Raw genomic sequence first — 17,727 nt, 5'->3', positions numbered from 1 at the left:
TAAAACTTTAAGCTGTTTTCTCCTCTGCTAATACTTTTGCTCTTTATCTCAATGAACCCTGATATAGGTAACTGAAATTAGCCTCCCTCAAAGGAGAGCTCATGACTAACAAACCATATGTAATTACTTCAATATTGTATTTACTTTTTCCGGGGTACTTTCAAATATATCTCACTGAACCACAGCCAACTGTAATCATAGAAACTTAGATCTGGAAGGGGCCTTGGAGGTCATTTCCACAACCACCCCTTGTCACCAACCGAGTGGTATCCAAACACCTCTAGTGGTTGGGAGGCATAGGTCTAAAAATGCTTCTTTAAAAATCTCCCCCTGCTCTAACCACCTGTTGGTTACTCAGTCTCCTTCCACCTTAATGATCCCAATCAGGTAAACCAAGTCCACCAAGTCTTCCCACCACCAAACAACAGTCTTGACTTAAGTCCACTTCTACTCCCTTTCTCTGAGCCTCTCCCCCAGTCACCCACCCCCAAAACACAGCCAGCGCCTCTAAGATTCTGATTCCTCATAGATTCCCTTCATTCCATTCCTGACAATCAATCCCCTTCCTCCCATCCCTCTGTGCTGTCTATATGTTGTCCTGTGCAAGGCCACAAGCACCCCTTGTTCTGAATGTACCTTTGGCCTCAGAATCATCTCCCTTTCCTTTCTCACCTTCTCTTCACTACTCAGCACTGTCCCTTCATTCCTTTCAAACACAATGTCTCTTTCCTCCTAGTGATTCAAGGACCACTGGTAACTGAATACATCAGTTGTTAAATGCCTCTTAAACAGGTAAAGGGGACATACATCCTCAAGAAGCTCACCCTCAAAGAACTCATACGTTTAGGAGTCAGAAATAGAGAATCGTTTACCCCATAGTTCCTCTGGGAACCCCTCCCTAGCCCAAACTGAATTGGTCCCCTCTTTTCAGTGCCATCATTATACCTCTGATGCAGTGACTAGTCTTCCTGGTGTGTCTCCCACCACTAGGCTGTGGGCTCTTCAGTGGGAGGGACCCTATGTTCCTAGCACTTAGCCCAGGACTCAGCACAAAGATGATATGTATTGTTAAATGAGTGAATGGATGAATTCTGGCATATAACCATTCATCCATTCAGTGCCCAAAACTTTACTGAGTACACATTATGTACAAAGTCCTAGAAGATAAATAAAATTGTTCTTACATAAAAATAACTCTATAATACTAGTAGATTAGCACTCTTCCCCGGTCCGTGTCCCCAGCCCCCACCCCAAACCTAGACTTGACTCTCCCACAGCGAAAGCCCGGCCTTCCCTTACAGAAGTCCACGCCCCTCCAACTCAAGCTACCTCTCAGCCCTTCAGTCCTACCCAAGGACCCCCAGCTAATAATCTCAAATCTTAACGCCCACATCCCATCTGGCTTCTCTCCCTATCTTCCATCTCCACCCTTGAGGTTACTGCAAGTCTTTTACCCCCAAGACCGCCTCCGAGTCCCCGAGTCCAGGGTACCTCTGATTTCCCTCTCCGCGCACCCGCCCCCCAGCTGGCTCCTTCCCGCCACCCCTAGGACCCTAGTCCCGATACCTCTCCTCCCCTCCCTTCAGTTTCAGCCTGAGCCTCTTCCCTCCTTGACTCTGAACTCTTCTTACCTCATCTAGCTCCCGTTCCCCGGCAGCACCTCCTCCAACCTCCACCTCCACCACTGCCGCCATCTTCACAACTCTCCCCCTCCCCCGTCCCCGCGCGAGCCAGCTGCTTCCGCCGCTCAAGTGCTCCTAGCCAATCGGCGGCTCAAGCTCCAGCAGGGGGGCGGGGCATTAAGACAGGCGGAGCGCTGAGAGACTAAGAGATCATCTACCTTCTACTCCTTAAAGGTCAAGGAGGGAAGGTTTCCATGCACGTCCAAGCTTCGGTGGAGGAGGTATCTTGAAAAAAGGGAAATTGGCCTTGTATTATTTTCAGTGCAAATATTTCACCAATTCTCCCCTTTGGACAGCCAAAGAGAAGAGTCTCTAAACCGTCAACTTTCGCGACGCTCCCTCACTCTGAGCTCCAAGGAGTGAAGCGTGGAGGCTGAGGACTACATTTCCCAGAATGCATTGAATCGACCCGGAAGTTTAAGTTCCGAGTTCTGGAGAGATTTTAGTGAGTGGAAATTTGCATAAAATATACATTTTTAAAATAGACATAAAACATACATAGATACACACGAATGTATTTTGCTGAGTATAACACGTCTTCTTGCCTCGATGGGAGTCATCTTTCAGAAACAGCGGCTTTCTGAGGCCACAGAACAAATTCCCGGACTTGGGGAGGCGTAAGAGTTGTGCTCCAGGTCAGAAGGCGGAGGTCAGAGGGCCGAATTGGCGGGAGATTGGGTTTGTCGTCCACGATCTGAGGCAGCGGTGGCTCTTCGAGGTCCATTGTCCTGGGTGAGGGGTCTTGGCGGGGGTTGTTGATGGGTGGGAGGAGAGTTGCCGACAATGGGTGGCCGTCAAGGAATTCACGGAACAGCGCGTCGCGAGGTGCGGGGCAAGTGGCTGCGGGGCTCAGCCTCCTGAAGCTGAGAGAAGAGCCTTGCGGGACCTCCACGGCCCCCAAACTGCTTCTTGCGCTCTCACGCCTTAGGGTCGCTTTACAAATCTTCGTACTCTTTCTTACCATACATCGTGCGTCCGCAGCTCCTAACTTTACCCCCGCCTTTACACATTATTCTCTGTGCTGCACCGCAATTTAAAGCTTCCTAACTCATTTCCAATCCCCTGTTATCTGTACTCCGGACCCAACACCTTACAAACCTATGGCCCCTGCACCCTTACCCCCTGGGCGTCCCAGCTGGATCAGTGGGGGTGAATAGTGCTAGGATGACCAGTGGACTCAGAATAGAGTGCCTGTCAACTTTATTTTAGGACCAACGGGAAGTTACAGGGTAATATTTACACCATCTACAGGCATCTTATTCACTTAAAATGGGAATTATTTTTATCATATGAAACAATGCAGAGAATATTATAAATACCTTATAACCCAATCACCCCAGGTTGAGTATTGACATCATGATATATTTGTATCCTCATTTTTTAAAAAAGATAAAATAATACGGATAAAGGTTGAATGTATTTGTGTCTTCTACTCTCAGACCCATTACCCTTTCATCTTTCCCAGACACGAGGATTATCATAATTAGCTGGGTATTCTCCCAGTCCATTGAGAAAAATTCTGTGTATTCACAATGTAATTGCATTATTTCATTTTGATTTTTGATGAAAATAAGTGCTATTTTCTATATCATTCTGTAACTTATTCTTTCACTATATTTTTTGAGGACTGTCCATGTTTATGTATTTTTACATCTAATTCATTTCTTTTAACTGTTTAGGTAGTGTTCCATTATAATATATAGTATTTTACCATTCCGCTTATCCATTCTTCAACTAATGGACACTAGAATTTTATGTTTTTTGCTATTAGAAATATTGCATGTGTCTGTATACATGTGAGTTCCTCTAGAGCTGCACTGTTCAAATAAGTTAACTACAAGCCACACATAAGTGCCTATTCTTGAAATGTAGCTGGTCGGAATTAAGATGGGCTGGAAGTGTTTATGAGAGGGCCAGTTTCCCCATGTTATTGCCAATCCCTTTACATTGTAGACTTTTTCATTTTTAAATTTTTAAATTTTTTCTGGTCTTAGAGGAAAAGTATTTGCAATTTCCTTACTTCCAGGAAGTATGAGGATTTTTTTTAGTATGGATTCTTGGTCATTCAGGTCTTAGTGAATTGTATTTCTATCTTCTCTCCAGTTTTCTATTGGACTGTTTGCCCTTTTCATACCAATTTGTAATATTTAAAAATATATATCCTGAATACTATCCAAGTTTTTGTGTGTTGCAGATATCTTCTTCCAGTCATTTCTATTTTAACCTTGTTTTTGTTACCTTAAAGTATTTTTCGTGTTTCCATCTTTGATCCATTTGATTATAATTTTTTAAATATGCTGTGAGATAGGGATCTACTTTTATTTTTCTTCACAAGTGGACCAATTTTTTGAACACCATTTGTTACTTCATCTTTTTTTTTTTTTTTTTTTTTGACAGACTCATGGTTCTGTTCTATCTTACAGTCAACAGGCTGTAAATTCCTATTTATATGAGTGTGTTTCTGGAATCTTTTTGATTTGTCTTTTTAGAATTTTATCAATTTGTGGCCCTTTATTGGTTGATGAGTTTGTCATGTTTGCCGGAAGCCTCTGCTGAAATTCTGACTGGAATTATATTGACCTAATAAACTACTCTTTTCAATGGCTCTTTATGCCTACCATGTTTCAGCACCTCCCTGAGGTGTGGGAAATGATGAACATGACAAAATTCCACATCCTCAGAGTGCTCACTACTTAGTGGGGTGACACAGAGGGTAAACATGCCATTGCCAAAAAAAAAGAACAACAGTATATACAAGCACAAGGAGGTTGGAAAGCACTTAATCTTGGAGAACTGCAAACAATTTGATAGACCATGATCTTCATGAAAAGATTATATATATCTTACTCATCATTGTGTATCCAGTACCAGTACAGGGCCTGGTACCTACCAGACACCCCCAAAATATTAACTAAATAAAATATCCAAGATGGACAGCTGCAGGGTCCCCAAGCCTGGAGTATAGTTTGAGTATACTATAGTATAGTATATGATGGCCAAGTCTATCATCTGTATGTTAGTGATGAGAGATGGTGGAGTTTTCACATCAAATCACAAATGGATACTGGGAGTTTCTCCAAAACAGAGACTATATCATTTATCTTTATATATCCAATATGTCTCTGTATGCAGAGAGTAGAAAAAACTGCTGAAGTTCAGTGAGTTCCTATACTGGGAATAATCAACTCTAATTAAACTGCAGGCCTGGAAAGGTGACTCAGGACTCATCTTGCATTCTTCTCTCTTTGAAGCCATGGCACCATATTGAATGTGACCTGTGAGGAGTACTTGACCTTTGGATGACCTTCACTAACTGTTACCACTGTCACAGCAGTCTGCCCCACTATGAGCACTCCATGACTCCTGGCCCATTGGAGCTCAATTCTTATGGTCATTCATTCAGCAGACGTTGCTAATCTGTTTCTCCCTCTTATGTTGAGGCTACAGAAATGAATTAGACATGAAGCCTGTCCTCCAAGAGCCTGCAGTTGGTCAAGGGACATAAGACATATACTCAGATAATTGTAACACAAAATCAAGAGGCTGGAACTATCACTTGAGCTGGTTGAGGGGGAGGTGATATTTGAACATCAAAGATGCATTCAATTTTATAAGTGCAAAAGGGAAAGAGCATTCCAAGCAGAGGTGATGGCATGAAGAAAGTCTTGAAGATAGGGGGAAATTTGGGGGCTAAGGGAGCAGGGAAGGAGGCAAGAAGACCAAACATTATGGCCAAGAATTTATCAGGGACTCATTATCAGGGAAGGAGGCAAGAAGACCAAGCATTATGGCCAAGAATTTATCAGGGACTCATTCTCAGGGGCCAGATGGGTAACAAACATGGGTAAAAAGGGCAGGGTATAAATATTTGGAGAGAGATCCCACCTAAAGGCATTCAGACAACTTTAAAACACCTCTAGCCAAGGAACTGTTGAAGCTACGTGATGGATGGGTAAGAGTCCATTATACTAACATGTACGTTTTTGCATATATTTCAAATGTTCCATAAAAAGTTTGGCCAAAGACAAAGTACAAATACCCATCATGAACTTTCAGTATTAAATAAACAAAACAATGAGAGGTAAAACACATCCTCTGATGAAAGGAATAGGAGCAGATGAAGCAGAAAATGTAGAGCTCTACATTGTAGATGCTTCGAGGGGCCAAGCTGCATTAATATTTATCAAGTACCTACCATGTAAAAAGGGATTTGAAAACATAAGCAAGCTATTGAAGATTCCTAGTAGGGGAGTAACAATGAAAAACAAATTTAAGAAGATTGATTTTAAAGGGAAGACAAAAATCGATAGACCTGTATATATAGTTGAACATTAATTTAAGAAGATTGATTTTAAAGGGAAGACAAAAATCGATAGATCTGTATATATAGTTGAACATTTGTTGCATCTTTGCGATGTGCTAGGCTCTAGGGGTATAAAGGTGAATGATTTAAGACATAATTCATGCCCTTGGGAGCTCACCTACGTTACCATGCTAACATATTTTGTCCTTGCCTCTCTGTTGCCCTGTGGTTGCATTCCAGTCATTTCACGTTTGTTGGAATCTCACCCCCTGGTCCAGATCTGTTCCCTGCCCACTGCCCCCACAAGCCCTTCATGGGCACCAGAAACAGTCTGACTGACTGCTGCAAAAATTACCAGAGAACCAGCCATGGCTAGTTTGTTTTTCTTTTGTTTTCTTCTTCAGGAGTAACACGAGGATTCTTTCTCTTCTGGAAGCTGACGGGACCAAAACATAGGCAGTGCCCAAAGTGGTGACAGAAGAAATCTTACGAGAAAGTATTTTTGCCTTGTACTTGGGACTGCTGCTGGGCGCACCATGGCTCCTGTAAAGATTAGCCACGTGGTATCATTTTCCTCTCAGGTATGTTAATTAGCAGGCATGATGGTTTTCTTGGTGGCTGAGAGGAGTGACAAAAATAGGAGACTTGGCTGCACTTTCAGGAAACTCCCAGTTTAATAGAAGAGACATGTCCCTTCTTTGGGGATCCAAAGGCAAAGGAAGACACACAGCTCTTGCCCTCAGGTTATTCCAGAGCAATGCAAGATGCATAAAAGAAGTGTTCCCAGGAATTAAAGGTAAAGCAGGAAACAGCCTCAGGATTCCACCCTTAGTTTGAAGATAACTGTCAAAACCATAGGCCCAGAGTCTTTACCAGGGTCCCTAGAAGGGCAATTAAGTTACTCTGTCAATGAGAGCAGACCAGGACACTCAAGGTCATCCTGAGCTGTGAGGATACCACCTCTGCCATCAAAGGTGATCTCAGGGATGTCTGGGTGACTCAGTCAGTTAAGCGTCTGCCATCAGCTCAGGTCACTATCCCAGGGTTCTGGGATCGAGTCCCGCATCGGGCTCCCTACTCAGCGGGGAGCCTGTTTCTCCCTCTGACCTCCCCTTGCTTGTGCGTGCACACTCTCTTTCTTTCTCTCTCTCTCTGTCTCTCACAAATAAACAAATAAAATCTTAAAAAAAAAAAAAAAAGACGGGGCGCCTGGGTGGCACAGCAGTTAAGCGTCTGCCTTTGGCTCAGGGCGTGATCCCGGCGTTGTGGGATCGAGCCCCACATCAGGCTCCTCCGCTATGAGCCTGCTTCTTCCTCTCCCACTCCCCCTGCTTGTGTTCCCTCTCTCGCTGGCTGTCTCTATCTCTGTCAAATAAATAAATAAAATCTTAAAAAAAAAAAAAAAGAAAAGAAAAGTGATCTCAGCCTCCTCCCTAAAAGTTCACTTTCAGGAAATCCCTATTATCCCAATTAGATCTAGATGCCAGGCCCTGGGCCCAGGACTGATCCAATATGGTGTTTCTTAGGGACTTGCCAACCTTTCCTCTGCTGTCATTTCTATCCATTTATCCTTTCTTGCCACTCCTCCCCGCCTGTCCCCCTAGTCTTCTGCAGAGGGTACCTTGGCATTTTGGGTGGGACACGTCTGCATTTATTGCAGTGTCATTTGCCTGATGGGATATTTAGCATCCATGGCCTCCAGACCCCAATGACAACGATGCTTCTTGGTCATTATGACAGTCAAAACCATCCCCACTCATTTCGGAAAGACTCTTAAGAGAGTCTTTAGGAACTACTATATGAACTTCTAAGTGAAATAAAATAAAAATCACTCATATCCTTCTTACCTACATAGTCAGCCTAAATGGTTTTCTTCATACACTGAGCCTTATAAAATGCTAGAGATCATTACTTATCACCTAATACTGAGGTTTTCAAACTGTACTCTGTGGGCACCCCCTTCTGGAAATTGAAGGTGGGGGGGGTAGTGTATGTCTCTAGGCTCCCCAACCTGTGTTTTAACCAGAACTCTGTTTTCATTTGTTGAAAATACACACACACTTCAGTAAGATTTCAGTTAAAAGGATGGATATTATTGCTCAAACAAAATTAAAAACCATGAATATAGTCTCCCTCCCCTTTACTTAGAGATGAAGAAATTTAGATCCAGAGAGGGAAAGTAGTTTGCTCAGGGACTTTCCACAAAAAAAAAAAAAAAAAAAAAAAAAAATCTAACTTTAGATTCAAACAGAGAATGTCTCTCTTGGTACCGCTGTTGTTGCCTGTGAACAAATCACTTTATTCCTAACCATCGGTTATAAACTTATAATAAAAACCCTTGCCTTTCTTTTCTCATAGGGTTACTTTGAAGGTAAATAGATGTCTGTGAAAGCACCTTATAAATGAAAAAAAATAGTCTAGTGTGGTGGGTAAGAGCTCTGGACTCAGAGACCCAGGTGTTCTGACTTTGATCAGTTATTTAGCTTCTGTAGCCTTGGGTAAGTTTCTGAACCTAGGCTTCAGTTTACTGATCAGTTAACAAACTAAGAAGCAATAATGTTAGGTAAACTAAACACTAAACTCAAGTGTTAAGAGGATGAGGTAAATGAAGGAGAGGTAAAAGGTCTGTAAATCCCCTGGCGCATGGTAACTCCCATCCAGTACTCTTTCTATCATATTAAAATGCCTGGAAAGGTTTGGGGATGCAGGGATCCCTCCTTCATGGGCATCCTCTTTAGCTTTCGGCTCAGTGAGGGTCCTGATGTTCTCTTTCTCTCTCTGACTTAGGATCCCAAGTATCCTGTGGAGAACTTGCTGAACCCAGACAGTCAGAGGGGACCTTGGCTCAGCTGTCCTCAGGACAAGAGTGGGCAACTGAAAGTAGAACTCCAGCTGGAGAGGGCAGTGCCCATTGGCTACATTGATGTGGGTGAGTGAGTTCTCGGAGCTCTGGGAACCTCTGCGGGAGACACAGGAGTAACATTGCCCTCCAAATGCTCCACCAAAGTGTCTCAATTCGGTCTGGCTGAGCACCTTTCATGGAATAAACCCTTCCTGGTGTGAAGTGAGATGTGGCCCTTGCCCTTGGGACAGGTGTATGGTGTTGGCAGACTCTGAGGGTTCTGTTCACATAGAATGAAGTGGGGATAGCATTCCCTGAATTAGGCAACATACCTGCCCTGCTTTGATCTGAGCGGTCTGTGGAAGCCTTAGGACACTGACATAATTATAACTGCCAACAAATAGGACCTGTATACACCTGTAAATATCATTGTCAAGAGCATGCTGGGGGATGAGCGCTGCACACTAATCTGGGAAGGCTCCATAGGAATTTATGGGTTGAGAAGGTTGGCCTTAGAATGTTCTAGAGTAGAGAACTGACAAAGACCATGGGTCTCAGCTCTGTCAGGACAGAGAGATGTCAGGCTCCTTAGCAGCGGTTAATAGAGACAGAGATTAGCACTGTCTGTCAGAGCCAGAGGACAGAGACAGCATCAAGTCTACTGAATCAGGGAAGGTTTCCGGCTGGGGGGACCACCGTGAACCTTCATATTGTCATTCTGTGGACTGAGGTCTTATCCACTTCAGTTGCTGGCTCAGTGTGTTCCTTGACCTTTCTGGGCCTCCAACTAGCTCTAGAAGAGAAGAATGTCCTTTTCCCACCCAATTCCTCATGCACAGTCTGGGAGCATCTTCCCATCACCCTTAAATTCTTCTCTCAACCTGTTGTCCCTAGGTAACTGTGGCTGTGCTTTCCTGCAAATTGATGTGGGCCGTTCTTCCTGGTCCCTGGACAGACCTTTTGTCACCCTGCTTCCTGCAACCATGCTAATGTCCCTAGCTGATTCAAAGCAGGGGAAAAATCGCTCAGGCGTCCGCATGTTTAAAGATGGTAAGGAGGGGCGCCTGGGTGGCTCAGCTGGTTAAGCGTCTACCTTCAGCCAGGTCATGATCCCAGGGTCCTGGGATCAAGCCCTGCGTCAGGCTCCACGTTCAGCAAGGAGTCTGCTTCTCCCCCTCCCTCTGCTCCCCCTGCTCATGCTTGCTCTCTCTCTCAAATAAATTAATAAAATCTTTAAAAATAAAAATGGTAAGGGAGGCAAAAGCAGAAATGGGAGAGAGACTGAGTGAGAGAGATTATGAGAAAGATGCAGTGATGCGAAGCTAGATGACCCACTATAGAGAGCCGTGGTGCTGGGCTGGTAGGTGGGCTTGTGGGAGGGGCCTGTGCATGGGCTCGGTTATGTCTGTGGGGCACGGGGTGGGTAGTGAGTGAACAGCCATGTGGTATGGTTGTGTATGAGTTCTCTGTGGTGAGATTAGGTGATAGCTGGGAATGTTTATGAGCTATGATTTCTATTGACACATAATGTGATTTGGTGGAGGCTGAGGTAGAATTCTTTGTGAGTAGTGTTTTTATTTGTATAAATGTACTTTAGTGTGAGTACAGAAGTCCCCCCACCCCGCACCCCATCCATGGTTTCACTTTCCATGGTTTCAGTTACCTACAGTCAACCACAGCCCAGAAGCCCATGATGCGCCTTCTGACATAGTGTCAGAAGGTCAGGTAGTAGCCTAACTGTCACAGGGCCTGCCTACATCAGTCACCTCATTGCATCTCATCACGATCACGTAGGCATTTTATCATCTCACAGAAGCACAAGAAAAAGGGTAAGTAGGGGCGCCTGGGTGGCAGCATTGTTAAGCGTCTGCCTTCGGCTCAGGGCGTGATCCCGGCGTTCTGGGATCGAGCCCCACATCAGGCTCCTCTGCTATGAGCCTGCTTCTTCCTCTCCCACTCCCCCTGCTTGTGTTCCCTCTCTCACTGTCTCTATCTCTGTCAAATAAATAAATAAAAAATCTTTAAAAAAAAAAAAGAAAAAGGGTAAGTAGAGTACAGTAAGATATTTTGAGAGAGAGAGACCACATTCACCTAACTTTTATTAAAGTATATTGTTATAATTGCTCTATTTTATTATTAGTTATTACTGGGGTTTTTTTTAAAGATTTTATTTATTAATTTGACAGAGAGAGACAGCCAGCGAGAGGGAACACAGCAGGGGGAGTGGGAGAGGAAGAAGCAGGCTCCTAGCGGAGGAGCCTGATGTGGGACTCGATCCCATAACGCCGGGATCACGCCCTGAGCCGAAGGCAGACGCTTAACGACTGCACCACCCAGGCGCCCCTATTAGTTATTGTTAATCTCTTCCTGTGCCTAATTTATAAATTCAACTTTATCATAGGTATGTACATATAGGAAAAAAACAGTATATACAGTGTTTGGTACTATCTGTGGCTTTTAGGCATCCACTGGAGGTCTTGGAACATGTGCCTTGCAGATAAGGATGGACCACTGTATACGTGTTCGTATAGAATAAATGTTTATGTAGGTGACGGAAAGCTATAGGATGGATTTAATGAGGCAGTATACAGTGTTTCCTGAGTTCCAGTCTATGCAGATCTCTGTGTTCACTAAGCACTGCAGAAGAAACACGAGACCTGATTCCTGGCCTCTGGGGATTTACAGTCTAGTAAGATTTGTCCCTGTTGACACGGAGGTGTTTGTAATGTTGTGAAGGAAGTGTGATATGGGAGGGGCACCCGAGGTGCAGAGACAAGGTCCTACCAGATAGTGCTGGGAATTAAAGGTGAGAAGGGTTTACAGTACTGGTATGTCACGCTGGAAGTGAGTCTGAAGGTCATAGGGTGCTGTGGGGGAAGCTGAGGTCTCATGGTCCGGGAGGGGTAGGTGCAGCTCAGTTAACCCACCGGGCAAGCGTTCAGCTCAGACCCCAGCACTGCAGGTACCTCCTGTCAAAATGAGACATTGAGAAGGTCCCTGGAGATGTGTAGAATGAGGATGTGCTCGTGCTGGGCACAGTGTGGAACCCCGACAGTGGAGGGAAAGTGGAAAGGCAGGGCACCGGGTCTGAGCGCACCTTGACTGGCCTGCTTGGCACTGCCAGACTCCGAGCACCGAGGCCTAAGGGGCCAGTTACTGATGACCTCCATTCTTCCTTTTATTGGAGCTTACACTGTATGGTCCCGTCTTTTCTTTCTTCTCCTCACTATTGACCTTCTCTTCCTTTCTCCTCTCCGTTCACGCATTTCCTTTCCCTTTCATTTTCTTTCTTTTTCCCTTGAGATGATTTCCTGGCACCAGCCTCAGGTGAGTCATGGGATCGACTTCGCCTGACCTGCTCCCAACCCTTCACACGTCAGCAGTCTTTTGGCCTGGCCTTCCTCCGGGTGTGTTCCTCCCTGGACTCCTTAGATGACCCCGTGAGGGGTTCCTTGGCCCCCGAGAGCTCTAGACTGAGCCAGGTATGTACAATTGTGGAACAAGGACTTGGTATTTTCCCACTTTTTTTCAGTTTCTCATTAGAAAGCTGGTGCTTGATTGAGGGACATACACACACTTGCTCAAATAAAAACATAAACGGGCTTGCTACCCTTTCTTACAGGTAAGAGTGAACGCCTCTTCTCCCCTCTCACCCGTGGGAGAGTCAAGGGAGCGAGCCTTCAGTACAGTGTCCACAAAGCTGTTGGACCCCTTGTTGTTTAGCAAGAACGAAGTCTCTTTTTGGATTTAAACTTAATCTCATGCTTTGGGTGTAGGTTCCTGCGGGCTATAGCTTTCATCAGACTTTTCCTTCTGGCACCTGCACGTCCCAGGGCTCACTCACTGTCTCTCTGTCGTTGTTGTTGCCTGACCCCCTTGCCAGGAGAGCCAATTAGAATCTTAGATACAGGGGCGCCTGGGTGGCGCAGTCATTAAGCGTCTGCCTTCAGCTCAGGGTGTGATCCCGGCGTTCTGGGATCGAGCCCCACGTCAGGCTCCTCTGCTAGGAGCCTGCTTCTTCCTCTCCCACTCCCCCTGCTTGTGTTCCCTCTCTCGCTGACTGTCTCTCTGTCAAATAAATAAATCTTTAAAAAAAAGAAAAAGAATCTTAGATACGTGCTCTGCGATTTCATGTTTTCCTGCTTTCTCTCCCTGTACAGCACACACATACTGCTAAGAGAAGATGGATAGGTATCTGGTCAGTTTAGCTCCCCTCTTCTCAGCCAGTTTGCTAGTTATTTTTTCCTCCTAAGCCCATTGGGACTCCTGCTTTCTTGTCCCTGGTGTCTTCCTTTACCTTTCCAGTACCCTCCATCATAATTCCCTCCAAACAAGTACAAAGACAGAACCACACAAGCTAGAGTCCTAGAATTCTAGACGTGAAAAAGTACATGGAGATCATCAAGCCTCATTCTGCACTTCATTCTACAGCTCAGCTAGGGAAACTTCCACAGTCAAATTCACACCGTGAATCCGAGCAGAAGAGGGACTAGAAACCAAGTCTCCTATCATTGTACCACAGCGCTTCCTATGCACACAGTGCGTCTTTAGACGCTCCAAACATCTGACATAACCAGAAGTTCAGCCCCAGGAGTGAATGTCACAGGTGTCATTCCTGTCGCAGTTACTGAGAAAAACGAGACTGGGCATTGGGAAGAGAAAATGGAGGAGGAGGAGGAGACGCTTCTGTCGTACAGCCTCGGGAGAGACCCAGAGGACAGAGACAGAGTAAAGCCTGCTCTGTGATTTCCTCCTCCTTCACAGGAAAGGCTAAAAACTGCCGCAGGACCAGTGGACACAGTTCCATGTCCTGCCAGAGCTCCGCACGGTGCCCCGGGGCTGAGGGAGTGGAGCCACAACCCCACGGCTCCAATAAAATGCAAGCTCTGCAAGATTAGGGACCTGTTTGTCTTGTTCCACACTGATTTCTGGCAACTAGAACAGAGCATAGAACAAAGTAGGCTTGTAGAATAACTTACCGTTCAGGGGCAAGTTGTAGATAGGAGCACCATAAAATTTACCATCCAAACTCGGAGACACTTGGAGCGCAAAAAGAGTGCTATGAATTTTATCAAGACAACAGCATCGTCCCAGGCAAACCAGGACATGTGGTCACCTTAATTATGGGCTGAACAAGGGCTTCTTAGAGCCTTTTCCATGTCAGCCATTTAATTACTCTGCACCTTTAAGACCCTGATGGGATGGAGGGGGGAGTCAGCAGCTTGAGAGCCATAACGTCAGAAAGGCGTTGAACGTCAACAGCAGAGTGAAATATTGCACCCACCTCAATGAAACCACAGGGAAAGAGATCCCGAAATGTTTCTACAAGAGAGGGTTGACACATGGAAACAGATTGGTAGCACTCAGTTTTGTGATTTAAGATGTCTAAAATTGCGTAGGCTTTTTTCCTACTGTGTCATTGTAATGGTATATTGTAGCGATAGCAAAACATAAGGGCTTTTAGGCCTGTGAAATAGGGTCTTTTGTGGCACTGGTTTTCCAGTTAGGAAACAGAAGCACAGAGAAATTTAGTGAGATGCCCCAGGTCACGTGGCTAAATAAGTCTTGGAGTGGATTTGAACCCAGGCCACCTGACTCCACTTAACATGTGCTCGGGAGCCCAATTCCTAATCTCACTTAAAATTAAACCATCTCTCCACACCTATCCAGTTGTTCTTTCTAGTAGCATTCACTCTAAAATTTATGAGACAAGGTAAAGAAAAATTAAAGCCCTGGAAAATTAAAATATTTCAAAATTACTGCTAGGTCCAAGATGAGACTGAGATGGCACTTACAAAGTATTAAACAGTGAATGTGATTACTTGAATAAATAAAACAAGCTGTGGATGTGAAGAAAAATACTACTTCTCATACTTGCAGAATGATGCCAAGATCATGCTTTACAAGAAAGATGTTTGCTTTTAAAAGAATCTGTGATAGCGGCGCTTGGATGGCTCAGTTGGTTAAGCGTTGAACTCTTGATTTCAGCTCAGGTCTTGATCTTAAGGTCATGAGCTCAAGCCCCACGTTGGGCTCCACGCTAGGCACGGGGCCTACTTAAAACTTAATTAATTAATTAAAAGAATCTGTGATAGAGGAATGAGAGCTGCAAATTAAAGACAAAATTTTTTAGTTCTTTTAAGTTCAAGGGAAAAAAGGAAATTTGGGAAAATAAAGGAAATAGGTACAGATGAATTGACACAGATAAATTGAATTTTGACAAGATGGAAACTGTGGCACATACCACATAAATAAAATCTATGTAGAAATGATCTATTGTGTGATTATCACATGAAGACATTTCTGGAGTTAGCAGTAGAGAGGTTTATAAAATGCCTGTGATGGTTACATACAGTGGCTAGTGGCTAAGCTAATACTTGTGGTATCTATATACACATACATACATACACATCTCTTCCTATCAGTGGCTAGAAATGGTGGCTGAAATTGGTAGGTTTGTAGTTGCAGGTGAACAAAAGAGTTCACAAAAGAAATCATACTGGAAATGAAACAATATTATTAAATAATATTTAGAAGAGAAAATTATAAGAATGTCCCCCAAATAATTCAAAATAGAACTACTTTTAAATATAGAGATAAATATGGGTATACTTAGTTTCTCTCGCATAGGTGTATAAAGAGAGAGAAATGATTTGAGTTTTGTACCTACACGAATCAATTTTATATACGCACTGTTTGAAACCATATATATATATATATATATATATATATATATATATGCTCTCAAAAGTTTGCACGTGGTTATCAGTCCATGGCCCCTTTTTCCCAGCCACGTTATGCTTTGATCTTTCAGGATCATGACAAACCCCTTAGCATTGGGAAACTAAGTATACAAAATTACTAAATCTCTGAGTCTCGTATCTTACAGCTGGGTGAGAGTGCACACAAGCAAAGGTACCACATAAAGGTATTAGCAAATATACGTACTCATTAAGCCGAAGCCCTCAGGTTTGGGACTGTCCCTGGTACTATGTGGCAGTGCCCCCTGGTGGTGAATGTCTGTAGTTCATATTTCTCCATTTTCTTCTTCTCAGGGCTCTGATGCTCAGGAGTCTGGTCCTAGCCCGTGGCTGGCTAATCCTTCCATTCGGAGGACGTTCTTCCCAGATCCCCAGACGTACGTAGCTACCAGAATGGAGGTCTCTTGTTCACTTCTCAGTTCTTTCTCTTGAAAAAAGAAAGGCAGCCAAGTCACTCACAGGCACTCACTTCCTGGTTTGCCCCCACTAAATCACATCCTCTAGACCTAACCCTATCTGTAGACCAAACGGGCTTTCTTGGTTCGATGCCGCTGACTTGGGTGAGCAGAATGGAGTTTCTGTTCTGAATGAAACCAAGTGCTGTCTGTTTCCTTGCAGGAGCACCAAGGAAATTTCAGAGCTTAAGAATATCCTAAAGCAGCTGCAGCCAGGGGCTTTGGGCCGTTCAGCCCGCATGGTGCTTTCAGCTGCCCGGAGGGTGCCCCCCGCGAGCATGGCAGGTGCGAAAACCAGCCCCGAGGAACCAGGTCCTAGTCAGCCAGCCACCACAGGTGAGTCCCCACCACCTGCCTTTGGCTCCTTGCTCTCCCTAGCACCACCCTTTTTCCTGAATCCAGTGCTGCTATGCAAGGATACCTTACCAGTGGGACTTCCTGTGGGAGAAAAGACAATTGCCAGTGTCTTGTTACTGGAAGAGAAATCAAATATTGTATAGTAGTAATTGAAAGAACACTGGCCTGAAGTCAGGAATCCTTATTTCTTTGGGCCTCAATTCCCTCATCTTCAAAGTGAAGGAAGTAAACCACATAGTATATAGGCCCCTTGCAGTATTAGTGTTTTGTGATCAATTTAGTAGGACAGTTAAGTCGGGGTGGTGGTGTTTGGAGCTTATTGGAGAAATAAATTAAGGGAATAGCATGGTTTTATCACAAAGAAGAAAGGATTAAACATGTCAGAGCTCCTACTTTGCACCAGATATGGCTAAGGCACTTTTACTATTTCATGTTTATAACAAACTTAGGAAGTAGATACTGTTATACTCATTTTACAAAAGAATCTGAGGTTCAGAAAGGTTAAACATTCTGAGTCACACAGCTAATATGTGGCAAAACCAGGATTTGGGTTTGTTTTTTTTTTTTAGATTTTATTTATTTATTTGAGAGAGAGAATGAGAGAGAGAGCACAAGAGGGGGGAGGGTCAGAGGGAGAAGCAGACTCCCTGCTAAGCAGGGAGCCTGATGTGGGACTCGATCCTGGGACTCCAGGATCATGACCTGAGCCTAAGGCAGTCACCTAACCAACTGAGCCACCCTGGCTCCCCCAAAACCAGGACTTGAACCCTGGGGCTCTTGGTTTTAACTGGTCTAGACAGCAATAGAGAGAATAAGTAGGGTACTCATTGAAAACCTTTGGTTTCGCTCATTGCTTTATCGGGAAAATTTTTAAAAAAGGAAACAGTTTATCTGTCATTTTAAAGAACTGAACAAATTACTGAAATAATAAGTATGTTATCTCATTGCAGAAATAGGGTACATTGGTCATCTATGGTTGCATAAACAAATTTCCCCAAAACTTGGTAGCTTTCAACAGTATTTATGATTTCACAGTTTCTCACAGTTAGGAATCTGGGCCGGGCTTAACAGCATCCTCTGGCATCAGATCTGACACAAAGCTACAGTCATTGGAAGGCTCCACTGGATGTGATCTGCTCCCCAGCTCACTCCCATGGCTGTTGGTGGGAACCAGTTCCTCATGGGCTGTTAGACTGAGGCTTCCCTCACTTTCTTCACTATGAGAGCCTCTCCCTGGAGAATCTCCTAGTGTGGAAGCTTGCTTCATCAGGTGAGCAAGCTAGAGAGCAAGAGAGAGAGTACTAGCAAGGAAGAAGTCAGTCTGGGG

General features: G+C 44.4%; 2 protein-coding genes across 3 annotated transcripts in view; one reads left to right on the top strand and one right to left on the bottom strand.

Annotated features, from left to right (window-relative positions):
* Nucleotides 1-1,717, bottom strand: part of RNF121 (ring finger protein 121) — a 78,133-nt gene extending 76,416 nt beyond the window's left edge. Inside the window, exon 1 of the mRNA XM_008707287.2 lies at nt 1,632-1,717. Within this exon, the coding sequence (XP_008705509.2) occupies nt 1,632-1,694 (63 nt within the window). The 5' untranslated portion in view covers nt 1,695-1,717. The remainder of the gene's footprint in view (nt 1-1,631) is intronic.
* Nucleotides 1,718-1,939: 222 nt separating this feature from the next.
* The window catches only part of LOC103678105 (short transient receptor potential channel 2), a 39,862-nt gene continuing 24,074 nt past the window's right edge, over nt 1,940-17,727 (top strand). The window contains exons 1-7 of one of the 2 annotated variants that reach the window (XM_040630794.1): nt 1,940-2,414; nt 6,390-6,566; nt 8,773-8,914; nt 9,722-9,877; nt 12,131-12,309; nt 15,883-15,965; nt 16,207-16,379. In XM_040630794.1, coding sequence (XP_040486728.1) covers nt 6,522-6,566; nt 8,773-8,914; nt 9,722-9,877; nt 12,131-12,309; nt 15,883-15,965; nt 16,207-16,379 — 778 coding nt within the window. In that variant the 5' untranslated portion in view covers nt 1,940-2,414; nt 6,390-6,521. The remainder of the gene's footprint in view (nt 2,415-6,389; nt 6,567-8,772; nt 8,915-9,721; nt 9,878-12,130; nt 12,310-15,882; nt 15,966-16,206; nt 16,380-17,727) is intronic. The other variant, XM_040630793.1, reaches the window with a different exon arrangement.

The sequence above is a fragment of the Ursus maritimus genome, unplaced genomic scaffold (assembly GCF_017311325.1).
Source record: "Ursus maritimus isolate PB19 unplaced genomic scaffold, ASM1731132v1 scaffold_16, whole genome shotgun sequence".
NCBI classification, from domain to species: domain Eukaryota; kingdom Metazoa; phylum Chordata; class Mammalia; order Carnivora; family Ursidae; genus Ursus; species Ursus maritimus.
The sequence above is the reverse complement of the archived record's forward strand: the minus strand, read 5'-3'. Positions and strand labels throughout refer to the sequence as shown.